Source organism: Lonchura striata, chromosome Z, assembly GCF_046129695.1.
Source record: "Lonchura striata isolate bLonStr1 chromosome Z, bLonStr1.mat, whole genome shotgun sequence".
Lineage (NCBI taxonomy): Eukaryota > Metazoa > Chordata > Aves > Passeriformes > Estrildidae > Lonchura > Lonchura striata.
The window spans coordinates 86,615,126-86,630,503 of record NC_134642.1 but is presented as its reverse complement, the minus strand read 5'-3'; the positions used below and the strand labels follow the sequence as shown (position 1 = coordinate 86,630,503).

The following is a 15,378-nucleotide window of genomic DNA, read 5'->3' as shown; positions in this document are numbered from 1 at the left end:
AGTTGGGCACAGGCAGCCTTGGCAAGTCCTCAAAAGCTTGCCTATTAAACCTGATAATATGTCAAAGATATATATTTTTTTTCCCTCTGAAGTGCCTTAGATGAACTAATCTCCAAGGACTCCACATATAATCTGTCACCTGTACTAATTAACAGAACACACGTGGACATCTCTCAGGTGTCTAAAGACAGCACCATTTGCAAAGGCTTCAAACAACTAATTAATTCTGTAATCTAAAATTAAAATTTAAAAAAAAAGCCATTTGCTTGCAAATCTTTTGATTGCTTTTCTGTCATGCTGTGGTTTCCATTATTTGTCACATAAAAGCATGACAGTGCTAAGAACATTGCTGTGCTCCTACTTGCTTGAAATCAAGCCCAAATTTTGGCTAATTTGGAGTTCCCAAACTTTGCCCCTAACAGAAGACAGGATAAATGGGATGGCAGTATCCTAAACTCTCAGAAGCAGCAGTGAAAATCACAGCACAGCATTCTTTTCACTGCTGGCAGCTTCCACCTCTCTGTTTATATATATTTTCCATCTGGCAACCTCCAAGGGAGACTGAATGGATTTGGTAAAAAAGAAATTTACCTGGAATTACAGGATATAATGCTCATAATCTGTCTCCTGGCACGGAGATGAGCTGGGGGAGTTGAGGGTAAGCCTTTGTGAGCAGATGTCTGGTGTTTTCCCACCAGATCCTCGGGATAAACCTCCAGCTTAGACACAGGAAAGCACCAGGATGCTGCTGCCCTGCAGCCACTATCTCATCTGTGCAGTGGATAAAAACACACCTTAAGTGGCCCTGGAGATTCCAGAGTAGGAAAAGGAGTTTATAGGGACAGAAAGGAAGGGGTGTGACGTGGGAAATAAAAGGAAAACACATCCTGAGAAAGAAACTGATGTGCTTTTTCAGGACACAGAAAATATAAAATGGGAGGGGGGGAATCTTGCCTTCTGAAAGAATAAGCAAAGAGTTTGCTATGGGGTTTTTTTCAGCCTTTATTTAATTTCAAAGTGTCATTACAGATTCTCTCTTCAAGACTTGGTAAGCTGGATGAAGAACTATGCAATTTGGCTTTTTGCTACAGGAATTAAAGTCCCACAACATGAATATCTCTAACTCATAATGGATTTTTTTTTTTTCTCACCTTCTTTCCCAAGGCATCTTTGAGATGATTACCAGTGAATGACTGGCTAAACAATCTGTCACCTACTTTTCCTTTCATCAGGTGGTTAAAAAAAAAAAATATGCACAGACTACATACAACAGTGCCAGCAGAAGAAAACACCTCTTGTTTCTCTGAGAACACGCTGCTAAATATAGATTTTACCAAACTGTTGGTTCCTGAGTTCATAGGACTCGTTTCCACTGTTTCTCAGTGGCTCCTTCTCATCTCCCATGTCACTGTCCTTCATCTGTGCAAAATAGGCAGGAGAAGCTTTGCACTCGTAGTGCCTCTCGAGGGATTTCAGGTGGATGAGCATGTGCAGAGCATAGGCCAGGACCAGCAGCAGAACCAGGGACATCACCAGCCCCATCAGGATTGCTGGGGAGAAGAAGGATGCACAGTCTCTGGCGTAGGCAAAGCGTCCTTCTTGGACGTTAAAACCTTGAATCTGCAGAGAGAACAAGAGGGGTCGTGTCAAATAAAGTACTGTGTATTTCATTAATTTGCCCCTGATGGCAGTAAGAATTTCTGATTTAACACCTGCACAAATCTGTGGCTCCCACTGGAGTGAATGCTCAGAGTTTATCCAGGTCAGTCTTCTGAAAGTGCCAGCTCTTCTAATCCCCTCCACTCTGCTGCCCAAAGGATTTGCAGCTGTTTCAAACAGAACCTTCCACGCTCACTCTTGGTGGCTCAGCAATATTTAATTTCAAGCATGGTACCTTTCATGTTAGCTGTGCATCTCCAGCACCACTTGCTGAGAGTCTCCAGAGCTTTTGCTTCAGACTGCACAAACTGCAACATGACAAACCAGGAAATATTCTCAGGTGCCTGCCCTAGGACAAGATTTTTCTCACCAGTTCCACATGGGTGGCATGTGGCAGCAAACCAGCTAAACTAGAGGAAGCTACACCTAGCTATGGAAAACAACAAGTTTTATTTGTATCTTCAGTGCTAGCATGGATATTAGCACTCTGGCACTCAGGGAATTGACTGTCTGCTTCACTTTCAGACAGTGACAAATTTTTTTCCATTCCTTTTTCAGCTCCTCGTGCCCTCTGACTTGGGTATCTAAATTCAAGACACTCCAGTCCTGCCATCTTAGGCTCCCTCATTGTCAAACGCAGAAGAATTGGCACTTTCAGAAGATTATTAATCTCATCCTAAAATAAGGATTTAAGATGGGTCAGGGGAATTACCCAGTGGCTTTAGAGGCAGGCTGGGGTGACTATAATCAGGGCACAAGGTTAAAATTCCTGGGCATCAAAGTGAAGTGAGATGAATCCCATGCTTGGGCGTGTGGTGCGGTTATTGGTGCTGAGTGTGAGCGCTCAGCTCAAAACGATGCAATGACAAGAAATCAAATTCACTCACCAATAGAGGGAACACAAGCAGAAAGACTACAAAAAAACAGCCTTTAATTTCCTTGGACAGGAAAAGTCTTAGTTTCTGTTTTGTGCTCCATGTGATGCCTTAGGATTTTGGCTTCTATAATTTTCATGTATTTGCAATCCTGCAGTTCATTAGTGTATAACTCTGAATTTCATATCCAGTGCCAGCTGCTGCTGTCCCATTTTGGGCAGACACAGCAATTCCTCTCCAGGCCTGGCAATCAAGGACACCTCACTGCCTCAGGGCCCAGAAATGCAAATAAAAGTGACTTATGGGGAGAAACTTGGGGTCAATGCCTTCATTAGCTGAAGCTGTAATTGTTAGATTAACCCCCAATATGCAAATGGACCAAACTTATAAAAGTGTGAAAACCCGTGACATGCGTCTCATTTTTGGGTGCAGCCCCTGGGAGGGGGGGCTTTGCCTGCCCAAAATGTACCTGAAGGCCCTTCAATAAATATAACTGTTTTTTATTCTCTTAACTTTGCCTGGCCTCTGTTTTTAGGTGGCCCCAAAAAACATCACAGGTGAGGCGCGCCTGGGAGGTGACAGCCCTTCCCCGGCACAGACAAGCAAAACCTCCCCTCCACCTATCCATGGGATCCATCTGTCTGGAAGCCAGGGCATCACCTGGAAGCCGATGAAGGTGATGTCCCAGAGCTGGGAGAGGTCTCTGTCAGAGCTGGGGACCAGCAGGGCGTCGTATCTCTGCAGGCTGCTGACGTGCTGGCAGCGGAAGGAGCGGGTGGCGGGCGCGCGGATGCCCGTGGCGTTGAACGTGGCCTGCACCGAGTGGTTGTAGAGCAGCTGCAGCCTGTGCAGGCTGAACCAGCTCTGCACAGACAGCTGGTAGGAGCTGGTGGTTAGCAAGAGCCTGGGGATGCCGTGTTGGAGCAGAGAGGGGTAAGAAAATCAGTCAGCGGGTTGAAAATGTTAAATTCGCGCATTGGCGACGACTCCGCGAGTCGGCGTTGTCAGCGTTCAGGAACACACATCATCATGGGATGTGATTATCTGCAGGTGCTTTAATTGAGAGCTCTGGAATCAGGGCTACAGACCCAAATCTGACTCCAACATGGCTTTAGAGCTGAACATATTTTATATTCTATCATTACATAACTCACATATTAATTATTAAACTTATATTGTTCTATTGTATACACTGATATGAGTTTCTTGTGATCTTTCTTAGGTCACTGACCAGTTTCTCATGATTATTCTTATGATTAAACAGTAATTATATTTAATTACTAAACAATCATCACATCTAACAATTATATCAATTATCATGTACTAGCTACATGGTGCAGCTCTAGCAAGTACGAGTTCTGCATGTGCTTAGGGTGTTTATTTTTCCAGGGCCTACTAAGTTTATTTTTCCTTTTAACCCTTAATCCCCATGATTTTAAAACCCTTTTACTATCAGCGTGAGCAGAGCTGCCCAGGGAGTGTCCCTGTCTGGAGCCATCCCAGCCCCAGTTCCGTGCCACTGCTCCACTGGGCAGGGGAATTGCACCAGATCCTCTCCAGAGCTCCCTGCCAGCCCCAAATACCCTGGGATTCTGTGGTGTGAGGTTGTTTGCTGTGGAAGCTGGAGCAGTCTGTTTTCTCCCACAAAGCAATGAGAACATGAGGGGATTTTGCCTAATTACTTGGGAAAATACGAATGCAACACTGGTATTGTACCTGCACCCAGCGTATGGGAAGTCACTTATCAAGAAATGCTGCTCTCTGCCATCACCCAGAAGCAAACATAAAGTAGGTCACAGTCTGATGCCCAGACCACAGTGAATTACCAAGATTCAGCTAAAATCTCAGATGTGGGACAATTCTACACAATTTTTTCCATGATTAGGAAATCCAGCATAGAAGAAAAAATGCCTCAGTAAAACAAGTCAGGTGATAGACATGCTGAATGCAGGTGTTTCAGTTACACAGGAGTTTCTCTCACATTATTTTTGCTTAAACAAATTCTCTTTAATTCCCCAAGTAACTGCATAAAAACGTATGTTACCATGTTATTATCTGGTAAGGATTTTATAATATAAACTTACCTGATAACAAGTCCCTTTAGATTGCCAATGTCACCAAACTTCAGGGAAAGCCTAGGTCAAAAAGCAAGTAACATCAGGCTAGGGAAAAAAAAATCAGAGATCTTCAGAGGAAAAAGTACTACAAAAGATTAAGCTCAGTTATACATGGAATTTTTTGCTCAGTCTACCCGTAAAGTCAGTGGGGGAAAAAAACCGAAAGGATTAAATCTTCCTCCAGTGAAATATACTCATTCACCTCTTAATTGGAATGAGGCCCAGAGTATGTGGAAAGAATAGAAATCCACGTTGAACTTCCAACACAGCTCAATCCCACTGCTTCCCACCTTAGCTGACAGTGGATGTCTGTTCTCCTCCTCCAGCCAGGACATCTCAGTCAAGCATCACCCCTGCCTGTCATCAGAAAGTGTAAACAGACACCTTGTCCTCATCTCTTTAAATATCAGAGCATGAAAGAAAGCAGAGGTGAGAGCCCAGATTTCCACATTCCTTCCTTCCAGCCTCACAGATGCCCTGGCAGCTCTGCAGTGCTCACCTGCAGAAGCCTTGGGCACCTGAGGTTCAGCAGAGTGAAAGGCCCCACCAGATTAATTAATGCAATACATTATTAGGCTGAATATATTCTCCTCGCTTAAAAGTAATGTTTTACCTTTTAAAACCTGCATGGAGATTCTCATTGTTCAAGTAAGGCAAAAAAAAGAAAACGTAGTGGAAGCGTGCAGGTTCTGAAAGGCCTCCACAATAAAAGCTGAAGAATACTTGAGAAAAAAAAAAAACAACAAAAAAAGAACAATATTTTAAAACAAACAAACAAAAAAAATCAAAGAAAAAAAACAGCCAGACACACCATTTCATAGGTGATCTAGAGCTCTTGGGTAACACTGGTCCCCTAAAACAGGACATTGAATCCAGTCTATCCCTTGCTTTATTAAAAAGGAAAGTCAGAGATAACAGGATTGGACAGAGGCAAATGTGCCATTCAAATAAAAAAACAATAATGCAGCTTGGATTATTATATCTGACACCTTTCTCTGTGGTTTGAAACCCTTAATTTTGCCTGAGTTTATTTCCTGTTAGGTTTAAATATTTACTAATCAGACTAAGATTATTTTCAAATTTCAAGTAGGCCAGAAGAGAGGGATGAATGTTTGTTATCACTCTTTTATTTTTAACATAAGTTAGTTCCATTCTCTACCTCTGCTTGTCAAAAGAGTGCTGGGTAAATTCACATGCTGATGATGTAATATTCAAACTCCTTGTTGATATTGTGATGCTGGGCTCTTTTCCAATTTCACTTTTAGCTTTTTGGTAACCTCACCAAAATGTCTGTGCACCTTGTGCTGTACAATCACAAAGAGGTAACACCTACTTTTCAGTGAAAGCACATTTAGATATACAGGCAAAATGTTGTACAGGAGATAAATGAAACTGCTGCATTTGGTAATGTTATTTTTATTTCTGCATGTGTCATTACAGATTTAAACTCCCTTTATGGGGTAGAATCAGTGCTGATGTTCAATTAGGATTTTTGGGCCTCCCAAATATACACCTGCACCCTGTACAGCACTGCTGGTGATGCCTTAGGATTTTAGCTTTTATAATTTTCATGAATTTGTGATCCTGCAGTTCTTTAGTGTATAACTCTAATCTCCATATCCAGTGCCAGCTGCTGCTGTCCCGTTTTGGGCAGACACAGCAATTCCTCTCCAGGCCTGGCAATCAAGGACACCTCACTGCCCCAGGGCCCAGAAATGAAAATAAAAGTGACTTATGGGGAGAAACTTGGGGTAAATGCCTTCATTATCTGAAGCTGTAATTGTTAAATCAACCCCCAGTGTGCAAATGGGCCAAACTTATAAAAGTGTGAAAACCCGTGGTTCATTTTGGGTGCAGCCCTTGGTGGGGGTTTTGCCTGAAAGTCCTTCAATAAATATAAGCACTTTTAATTCCCTTCATTTTGTCTTCCCTGTTTTTAGGGAGCCCAGAAAAGGCATCACAGGCACCCGCCCATGAAGGGAAAATTAGTCATGCACAGCACCCAAGCCCCACATTCAGCACAGCATCCCCTCTGCAACCCCACGAGCAGCTGTGTAAAACAGCTGGAGGTAAAACAGACCCAGAACTTCAGCCCCAGGGGCACTGAGAGCAAGGCTGGCTGCCCCCAGGAGGGACTACAGCCCTGCAGCAAATGAATATTGGTGTCCACAACAGGCTGGGCTTAAAGTACAAAACCCCTGCTGCCTGCAGGGCAGGACATCGTCACAAAAAACCTGGGCCTCTGCAAGGGATGCTCTCCTGATGCCTTGGAGTGGCTGCCTGGAACAGAGGCTGGACAAGATTAAGAGAATAAAATCAGGTATTTATTAAAGCCCTTCAAAAGGTGCATCTTGGACACTCAGAAGCCTCCCAGAAGCTGCACCCAAGGTGAACAATGGTCACAAGTTTTTCACACATTGTAAGTTTGGTCCATTTGCATTTGCATTTAGGGGTTAATCATCCAATTCCAACTCCAGGTAATGAAGCTATTAACCCCCAGTTTGCTCCCCCCAGTTCACTTCTCTTTATACTTTTGGTGCTGAGGCTGTAGTATGTCCTTGAATTTCAGGCTCAGAGGGATTGCTTTGCCTGTCCAAAATGTGAAGAAAGCAGCTATGACTATGGATTTTCAAGTTACACCCTAAAGCAGTACAGGATTTGAAAACCATATAAGCTGAAACCTCTCTAAAGGCTCCACTGGCAGAATTCCCTCTGGAATTCCCAGCGGGGTGGTGTGGCCCCAGTTCCCCCAGCAGAGCAGCATCCCCCTTACATGGCGCTGTCCTCGCTGCAGTTGGAGTCCCCAACATCCACGGTGGCGTGGGCTCCAAACGTCTTCTCTGTCAAATCCATCTGGGGGTGGTTCTCCAGCCGGATCAGGATCCTCTTGGCCCAGAAGAGGATGCAGGGCGTGCCATCCATGGTGACGTTCAGGGGGCTGTGGGCGAGCCCAGGGTGGCTCCAGGGTGCTCCTTCCCACTGCCCTTCCCTGCTCCAGTTGTAGCTGGCAGCCTGGGGAACCCCACAAAGACATTTCTGTCAGAAGATGTGGCTGTAGGAGTTGCCAGAATACCTGAGGCTGAGGAAGCAGAGGGACACCAGGCTGTTTTCCCTTCCCACCGCGGGGAGGGCACCTCTCGGGATGCAGAAAGTGCCCCCATCAGCTGAAGAGTTTCTAGAGGGCCTCTAAGAATGGGTTCAGCCCACTGGAAAGGACTCAGGTTGTGCCAAGGACACGGCCCCACCATGCTGGAAGCACACTGGGCAGCTGTGCAGGTGACAGAGATGTCTGAGTTTACACCTACCTGCAGGCAGTGTGGCTCTAAATCAGGGAAATACTGCTGCAGGATGGGATGGATCAAGTAGGGATCCCTGCTTTTACAAAATCAGGACTAAAACCCTGATTCCATGTCCTCTGCAGACACCGGAAAACTCCTATCCCTTATAATCCAAATTTCATAGCAAAAAGACAATTTGAGTCAGGGCTCTGAAAGAACTAAAGAACTTAACTGCCATTCTCAAATTTCACACTCAGATTTCCAGTCACCACCTCTGTCCTATCCAAATAGGACAACACACACAATATCTGCATGACTGTTTCTACCATGTCATATGATTGCAAGTTCACATTAAAACAGGAAAGGTTTTCTGAGTCTCAGCTATAAACAGCATCTTAGCACACTCCAGAAGGGACACAGTTAAGCCCCAAAGTTTTTCCTTGGCTTAAAGAGAGATTTTTGTGTGTGTTTGTGCTGTTTAAATTAGCAAATCATAACTCTCAGCTCAGACCCTGAAAGATCCCTTTTGATACTGGACCTTACATATGGCACAAGGATGTTTTAGGATTAAAATTAATAAGCACTGACAGCAACAAACTGAAAGCAAGGCAAGATCATGGTCAGGAAATGTGCTGAGTGGCTGTGAGTGCATTTATAAAAATGGCAAGGCTGTCTCCTCAGAAGTCCATATGAGAGAGATTTATTCAACATGTTACTAACATTGGAATGCATCACTTTTGGTAAGCTTATTTTGGAAAGGAAGCCTCTTATGCTCAGTTTTTTGACAAGACTTCTCAGGTAAAAAAACTCCCACTAAAAATCTGAAGTTTTGCTTCAGCTCTTCCTTCAGTACCAGCTGACAGGAGAACAAGACTGGTCAGAGCAGTGAAATCCCATTGTACAGGAGGTGGATGTGAGGATTCTGTCCCAAACCCATGGTGTCACTGCACTCCTCAGAAAAACAGAGAATATTTGTACAAGTGCTGAGGCAGAACTGTACCACAATGTTCTGCATGCTTCTGTTGGCTGTTTCTTGTAAACAAAGTAAATCCAATTTAATTCAGCAATGTAATTAAATTGAAAGACCTAAATGTGGTGTGAAAAGACTTCACAGATCCAGTCCTCCAGGCATTACCTGTGCAATTGCCCCTTGATTGACATTAAACCTTGGCTCCACATGACCACTGTTGTGCTGACCTGCAAATGAATGTTATTTCATTATCAGCATACTATAAACATCCATTTATAAACACATTTATAAAAACACACATCTATAAAATGTTGCACGTTCTTCTGCAAACAGTAATTATCTCTGCACAAAATGTGTGTGTCAGAATTACTGCTTGTGCTTTGGAAAATACTTGACTTGCAGGAAATACTGCCTTCACTGCATGTATTTTCTAATTTACCTTTCCTGTTTACCTAAGTTCCTTTTGTTGTCATTGGACACCTTGTCACCCTCACTGGGAGGAAACCCAGTGGCCCAAAATTATAGGGTTCAGTCTATATCTGTATTTATTCATCTCAAACACATTAAAAGTTGCTTTTTTCTTCATGCAGTGAATCCATCCAAGGGGAAGTGCCTGGCAAAAGTGTGATAACTGTGCCAGAGACAGGAAGCTGTGACAAATGCCCTGACATCCCAACTCCTCCTTGCCAGGAGGGTGAAGTTTCACAGGCACAGATCATTTCACGGGTGCTCTCACAGCTCCATCCTTCAAGCACTTAACTCTGTTTTCACTTGGTTAAAAAAAGGTGAAGGCTTTTTCCTTCCACATTCTCACTGAATCTCGGAGTTGGACAGTAAATTATTATTTTAACTTGGAGTTGGACAGTAAATTATTATTTTAACAGGCAAATCCTTTAAAGGGTATTTTTGAAGAGGCTTATGCTTTAACCACACATGTGACAGAAGAGTCCTCCAACATCTGGGACTTAGATAGAATAATTAGAATAATCTTCTACAGCCACACTGACAGAACCAGCATCCAGGGACGCAGCCCATTGAAAGCCTTACCAGTTCTATGGAGAGAATCTTGATCTGAAAATTCATGTGAACTAGGAGAGACAAGAGAAATATTTATTTATGTGAATTCAAAGTCTGCAGCGAGTTCAGTGGGGAGAGTTCCTGCTGCTGCTTCACTCCACAAAACATTCCAAAGGCAACTCAGGTCCTTGGCTGGTGAACAGAGAACAGGGCAAAATATCCCAAAGCTGCTGTAGTTTAGCTGAAAATGTCTCATTTTCAGCGATGACTCAGCTGGACCAGCCCTGACAGGCACTCCCATGTCCTCACCATGCTGTCCCATCCCATGGGATGGCAGTTTTGGGTTGGGAACAGGGCCAGTTCCAGTGCACAAGCAGGGGAATCAAGGAGAGCCCAGGCCACCCTGCCAAGGGAGGATCAGAAGCAACACGTTGGATTTAGAGCAAAAGCTGGGCTTGGCATGCCTTGGGCACAGATTTACACCATGTGAAGATGCTCCTGGGTGGTTCCAGGCAATAACAAATCCCATGGGAGTCACTGCAAGGTGAGGCACATCTCAAGTGACAACTACCAGGCTCATGCATTTTTCAGCACTTGATTTTCTTCTTAGGCATAAGTCTTCAGCTGCTGTCAGCCAAATCAGCTTTCCAGAGCTGGAGGCTCAAGCCCAGTGGATTCACAAAACACCAACAAACACCTAAAGATCAAAGTCCAAGAAACCAGGAAATACACTTCCATCTCCTTCCCTTGCCCCATTTATCACCACCTTTCCCAACCACCACAGCAGGAAAGATTTGTGGAAATACGTACACCGAGTCTGGCATATAAACATTAGGAATTAGAGCAGATCTCAGTGTTCATGTTGGAATTGCAAAGCCAGGGCTTGGCTCTCCTGGGGACAGCAGAGTGAACCCTCCTCTGGTGGGGTCTGGGCAGGGGGATCTGTGTGACCCACTGGCACACCCAGAAGGAGTGATCCCACCCTAATTTCCATCACAGCATCCTCAAGGGCAGATAAATGGGCCAACCTAAAGCCCACCCTGCTTGCTGCCAGGCTGAAAGAACTTTGCAGAGATCTTTCATTCAGAAAAGCTCAGCTCTGCTCAACGTTCATCTGGCAGTGTTATTTACATATGGGGAGGCCAACTTTGTCCTCAGTGGCTGCTCTGAAGCCCCAGTGGCTTCAAGAAGCACTTTCAGAGTGGGTCTTCTTTCTCCCAGTGCTTTTTGGGTGCCAGGGTTAGTGCTAGCCTGGGGTCTTCAGGGGGCTTGAGGCTGCTCAAGCAAACAGAGATGGGTAAAATATTCAGATTTTTAACACCCAGGTAACAAAAGGTGTGGCTACAATGGTCCAAAACTTGTTCCCTTGCTTAAACAATACCCTCTCTCAGCTTGTTTTACACTTAGGAACATGGGTCTTGTAATTTGATGCAGCTTTTTTCATCTTTTCCAGCCTTTCTTCATGACAGATCGTGCCTTCAGGCTGAAAAAAGTAATCTGGGGGCATTTTTTTTGTGATGATAGCTACAAAATCAGGGCACGCCAAAAAGACATGAACCTACATTATTTAGTTATACCAACTTTAGTTATACTTAGTTGCAGCTATATATATATATCAAGTTATGCTTAGTTATACTTTTAGCTCCTCTCCATATGCATAATTAAACACTATATGCATATATGCATAATTAAGCACTCACAGCCATTAACTCCATCTTGGAAATCACCACACTGTGGTAACTGACCGAAAACATTGGGGTTGGAAGAAGAATGGAGTAAAACTGTGCAATTCACTCCATTCCCTGACAGGTTTTTATGCTGTGTATGGAAGAGGAAAGTTTAATTCTGTTTTTGTGACTGCCCATTAAGAAAAATGAATCCTCCACACCCCGTGTAGGCACAGCCACTCTGGGAGAGATGTCACATCTCTGCTTTCAGCATGAAGGCACTCAGACAGGGATGGATGCGCACAGCTGGTGAAATATTCATGTTTTCATGAGGAATGCAGAGCAGAGAGTGACCTGGGAGACACCACAGCACCACGACCACGCTCAGCCCAGTGCCAGGCGTGGGAGGGAGCTGCCTCTAGCCTGTGGGAACCCAGCACATCCCTCTGGCTGCCCTGGCTGGCTCCAGACCCTGGCATGAAGTCAAAAACACCTGTGGCTTTGATTTTTTAAGTGGAAAAAGCTGCCAGCTCTGTATGAGGAATTACAAGCCACAAGGGTTTGAGTAGGATGATATTTGAATTAATATATGGTGGAAAAGTAGAATTATGGGATTTTTAGAATGGGGTTTGAGGGGACAAGATGGAGGGATTGGGGCATGTCCTCACCTTCTTCTCCCTCTCCTTGCCCTCCATGTCTTGGTGTGCTGGTGACACTTTTCTGTTGGTTTAAGGCACAGACACACTGTCCAACATGAATGATAGATATTGGCACGTTATTGTAAACATGGCACAGGCGGTTTTGAGTATAAAATGTAAATGCTGCCCAAGAGTGTAGACAGAATGCCATGGCTGAGCTGCTGGACAGAGCTCAGCAGGGCAGAGAGAGAATGTTCTAGATAAGGAAGAACAAACAACCTTGAGAAAAGCCAATCCTACTCATTTCTGACTCCTTCTTTGGCCGCGTGGATTGGGAAACGAGGACTTTTACACTCTTGGAGTCATCCCAACACACAGAGACATACAGACTCTGAGACCAGCCAGGCCCTCCTGCTAATTACGCTGTTAATTAGCAGCGCAGAAGGCATGCAGTGCCAGCAGGAAGGGAAATCCATCACCCCGTGCCAATGTCACCGTGGCACAGCCGGGCAGCCGCTGGCGCACGGGGACGATCCCGTCCCGCTGTCCCGGATGATCCCATCCTGCTGTTCCGGTTTTGGGGCAGGCACGGGTGGATGTGGATGTCACCAGCTCTTCCAACATGCCTCTGACACTCAGCCCTGAGGTGTGATCCGTGCCAGGACCACCCCGCTGCCAAAACAGCAGCTTTTCCACCCAAAAGGCCAGCTGGGGAATCCACAAGCAGCAGAGCCCTGTTGTCCTCAGCTGGAGCATGTCCCATGGAAATGAAAGTATTGAAAGTGAGGAAATGGAAAATATCTACAGACCAAAAAATATGTATCCCCTTTTGATAATAAAAATGGTAATTGCATGTATAACAAAAAAGAAACCAGCCAGCACTGGAGCATTCTCCACAGCAAATAACTTCTAGCATGCTGAGTTAGAGACTTTTTTATCAGCCCTTCTTACTCTGAAATTTCAAATTATTTTGATCACAAATGGTGTATGTTTTGATGAGCCATATTTTCCCCTACCCACTGGTAAACAGCTCTCCCAGATGCACCCAGGCACGTATGTTGTATGTTGAATTTACCACACCAAGCATGTTAAGAACCCACATGAAATTGGATTAGCCCTAATACAAAGCACTGGAATGACTAATCACTATGTAAAATCCAATTAAATAAGATTATAAGTATAAAGAAGTGTAAATTTCCTCTTACCAGATGACATTATCCATCTATATAAGACAACCATTCTTGTTTGTCCGCAGAAGTTGATAAATAACTCCAGCTCTTGAGGACTTCCATGTAAACAGCATTTTCTCCACTCAAATAACCACATGAATAATCCTGGCACTCAGCAGGGATTGAGTGTGGAGGCCACAGGCAGTTCTCATGCCTTGTCCACACTTCTACTCTCCATATCACTGCTCTGATAAACTGCACAGATGGGAAAATGCACTCCACATCTACAGAAACAGCATTTCTCTGTTTCCCTTACTGCAGGGTCATCTCCCTGAGACTGATAATCTCCAGCTGCAGAATTCCTCACTGGCTGCTGAACTGGTTATAGCTAATTTATGAGACATCCAATTGGAAAATAACATGTGACCTCTGAAATGCACTAAAAATAAAATTATGAAAGGTGAGGGCAATGTACTGCTTGTAGTCCTAAGGACACTCAACATAAGGAATTTCAGTGAAGTTATTAATATTATAAATGTGTAAATTTGGAGAGACCAGCTTCAAGGAAAGCCCTGCCTCCTTCTAAGAAACATCCTGACAAAAAACATCACTAACTTTTACGTGCCTCTGTGTAAGTTCTATCGATACGAAACATCTACAAACCTCCCAGCTTTTCTGGTTTTTTAATGCGTGATTTGACACAGGGAGACAGATTTCCATAAATATTTGACAAAGCACTGATTTCTGGGGCTGATTTGCAATTTAATGGACGTCCAACAAGGTCTGGATCAGAGCAAGATCACAATCAAGCTTCCATTTTTAACACAAAAAAGAGAATCTGAGCTCATAAAACTTTGAGCAGATTAACACGGTGCAGGCAAAAATCCCACTCCAAATGAGACAAAATTCCCATTTGATTCACTGGCATCAAGATCATTACTTCATCTGTTAATATTTATTTAATAAAGTATTTATTTGATAAAGTTCATTTATTTAATAAAGTTCAGGTAATGCTCCACTCCTTGTTATCTGTCAGATTTTGATCTGATTGAAAGACAAAGAGGTGAAATTTTACTAAGAAGAGCAGTAAGAAATCTGAGAACTGGCAGAGGAGAATAGCAAGTAAGCTATTTAATGAAAACATATTGTAGTATTTATCAGTAACTGGCTACCAGATCACTTAATACAAGCTTAAGCAAATCACCACATGTCCTTCTTGCTTCAAATGCACAGATTTTACTGACAGCTGCGACCTTCAGCAGCATGTTTGTTCTGTGGTTTTGTGTCTGTTTTTGGTGAATTTGGGCATTATTCAACTCGTACAGGTCAGGCTGTTTTCACTTTCTTAATGCTTGGCTCTACAAAGCCCCCTCTTCCCCCTGCTATGATCTGGGCTCATTGTATTTCAGTAAAGAGTGAAACAGCACTATTAATAATAACCCCAAATCTCCAGTAATTTTTAAAGTTTAATACTCACTTGCAATATTGAATTCACGCTTCAAATATTCCACACAAGCACAATATTTTTGTGCCTGTGGTTTGTTTTTTTTTTGAAGTAGTTTTCACATCCTTGCCGTTATATTATTTATAAATCCCTTTTCCCAGGGAAAGTCAGCATGGGAGTCAATGAAACAAAATGAAACTTAGGGCGGACGGACAGAAAACATCCGATTTTAAACAACGCTCGCAAAATTGCTTTGAAGTTACATCTCTCGCGCACCGCCTGCTTCAGGATAATTAATTTCTGCGTTAGCCCCGGGTGTTTTCAAACATGGAAAGGAAACCATACCACGTCCTCGCATCCTGAAGCGAAACCTGCGCTCGCCCGGGTACCGACCTGTTCCCCGCCGGCTTTTCTCTCGGGTACCGACCTGTTCCCCCCGGGGTTTTCCTTCTCCTCGGAGCCGCCGAGCCCGGCAGAGCCCAGCAGCAGCAGCAGCCGCAGGGCAGCGCTCCGGTCCATGGGCAGCCGAGCAGCGCTCCGCGCC

General features: G+C 44.1%; 1 protein-coding gene across 1 annotated transcript; it reads right to left on the bottom strand.

Annotated features, from left to right (window-relative positions):
• Positions 1-984: 984 nt before the first annotated feature.
• Positions 985-15,378, bottom strand: LOC110482523 (V-type proton ATPase subunit S1-like protein). The gene is made up of 7 exons (XM_021551840.3): positions 15,262-15,378; positions 9,947-9,987; positions 9,065-9,126; positions 7,425-7,663; positions 4,619-4,669; positions 3,195-3,438; positions 985-1,620 (listed from the first exon to the last, which is right to left on the bottom strand). The coding sequence occupies exons 1-7, from the start codon at positions 15,351-15,353 to the stop codon at positions 1,318-1,320; spliced, it is 1,032 nt and encodes a 343-aa protein (XP_021407515.2). The 5' UTR covers positions 15,354-15,378; the 3' UTR covers positions 985-1,317.

Coding starts and splice junctions, on each gene's coding strand:
- LOC110482523 (XM_021551840.3), bottom strand. CDS start 15,353: ATGGACCGGAGCGCTGCCCTGCGGCTGCTGCTGCTGCTGGGCTCTGCC. Junction 7,664..9,064: donor ATCAAGGGGCAATTGCACAG/GTAATGCCTGGA, acceptor GGGGTTCCCCAG/GCTGCCAGCTACAACTGGAG. Junction 1,621..3,194: donor TCACCTTCATCGGCTTCCAG/GTGATGCCCTGG, acceptor TTCTCTCTGCAG/ATTCAAGGTTTTAACGTCCA.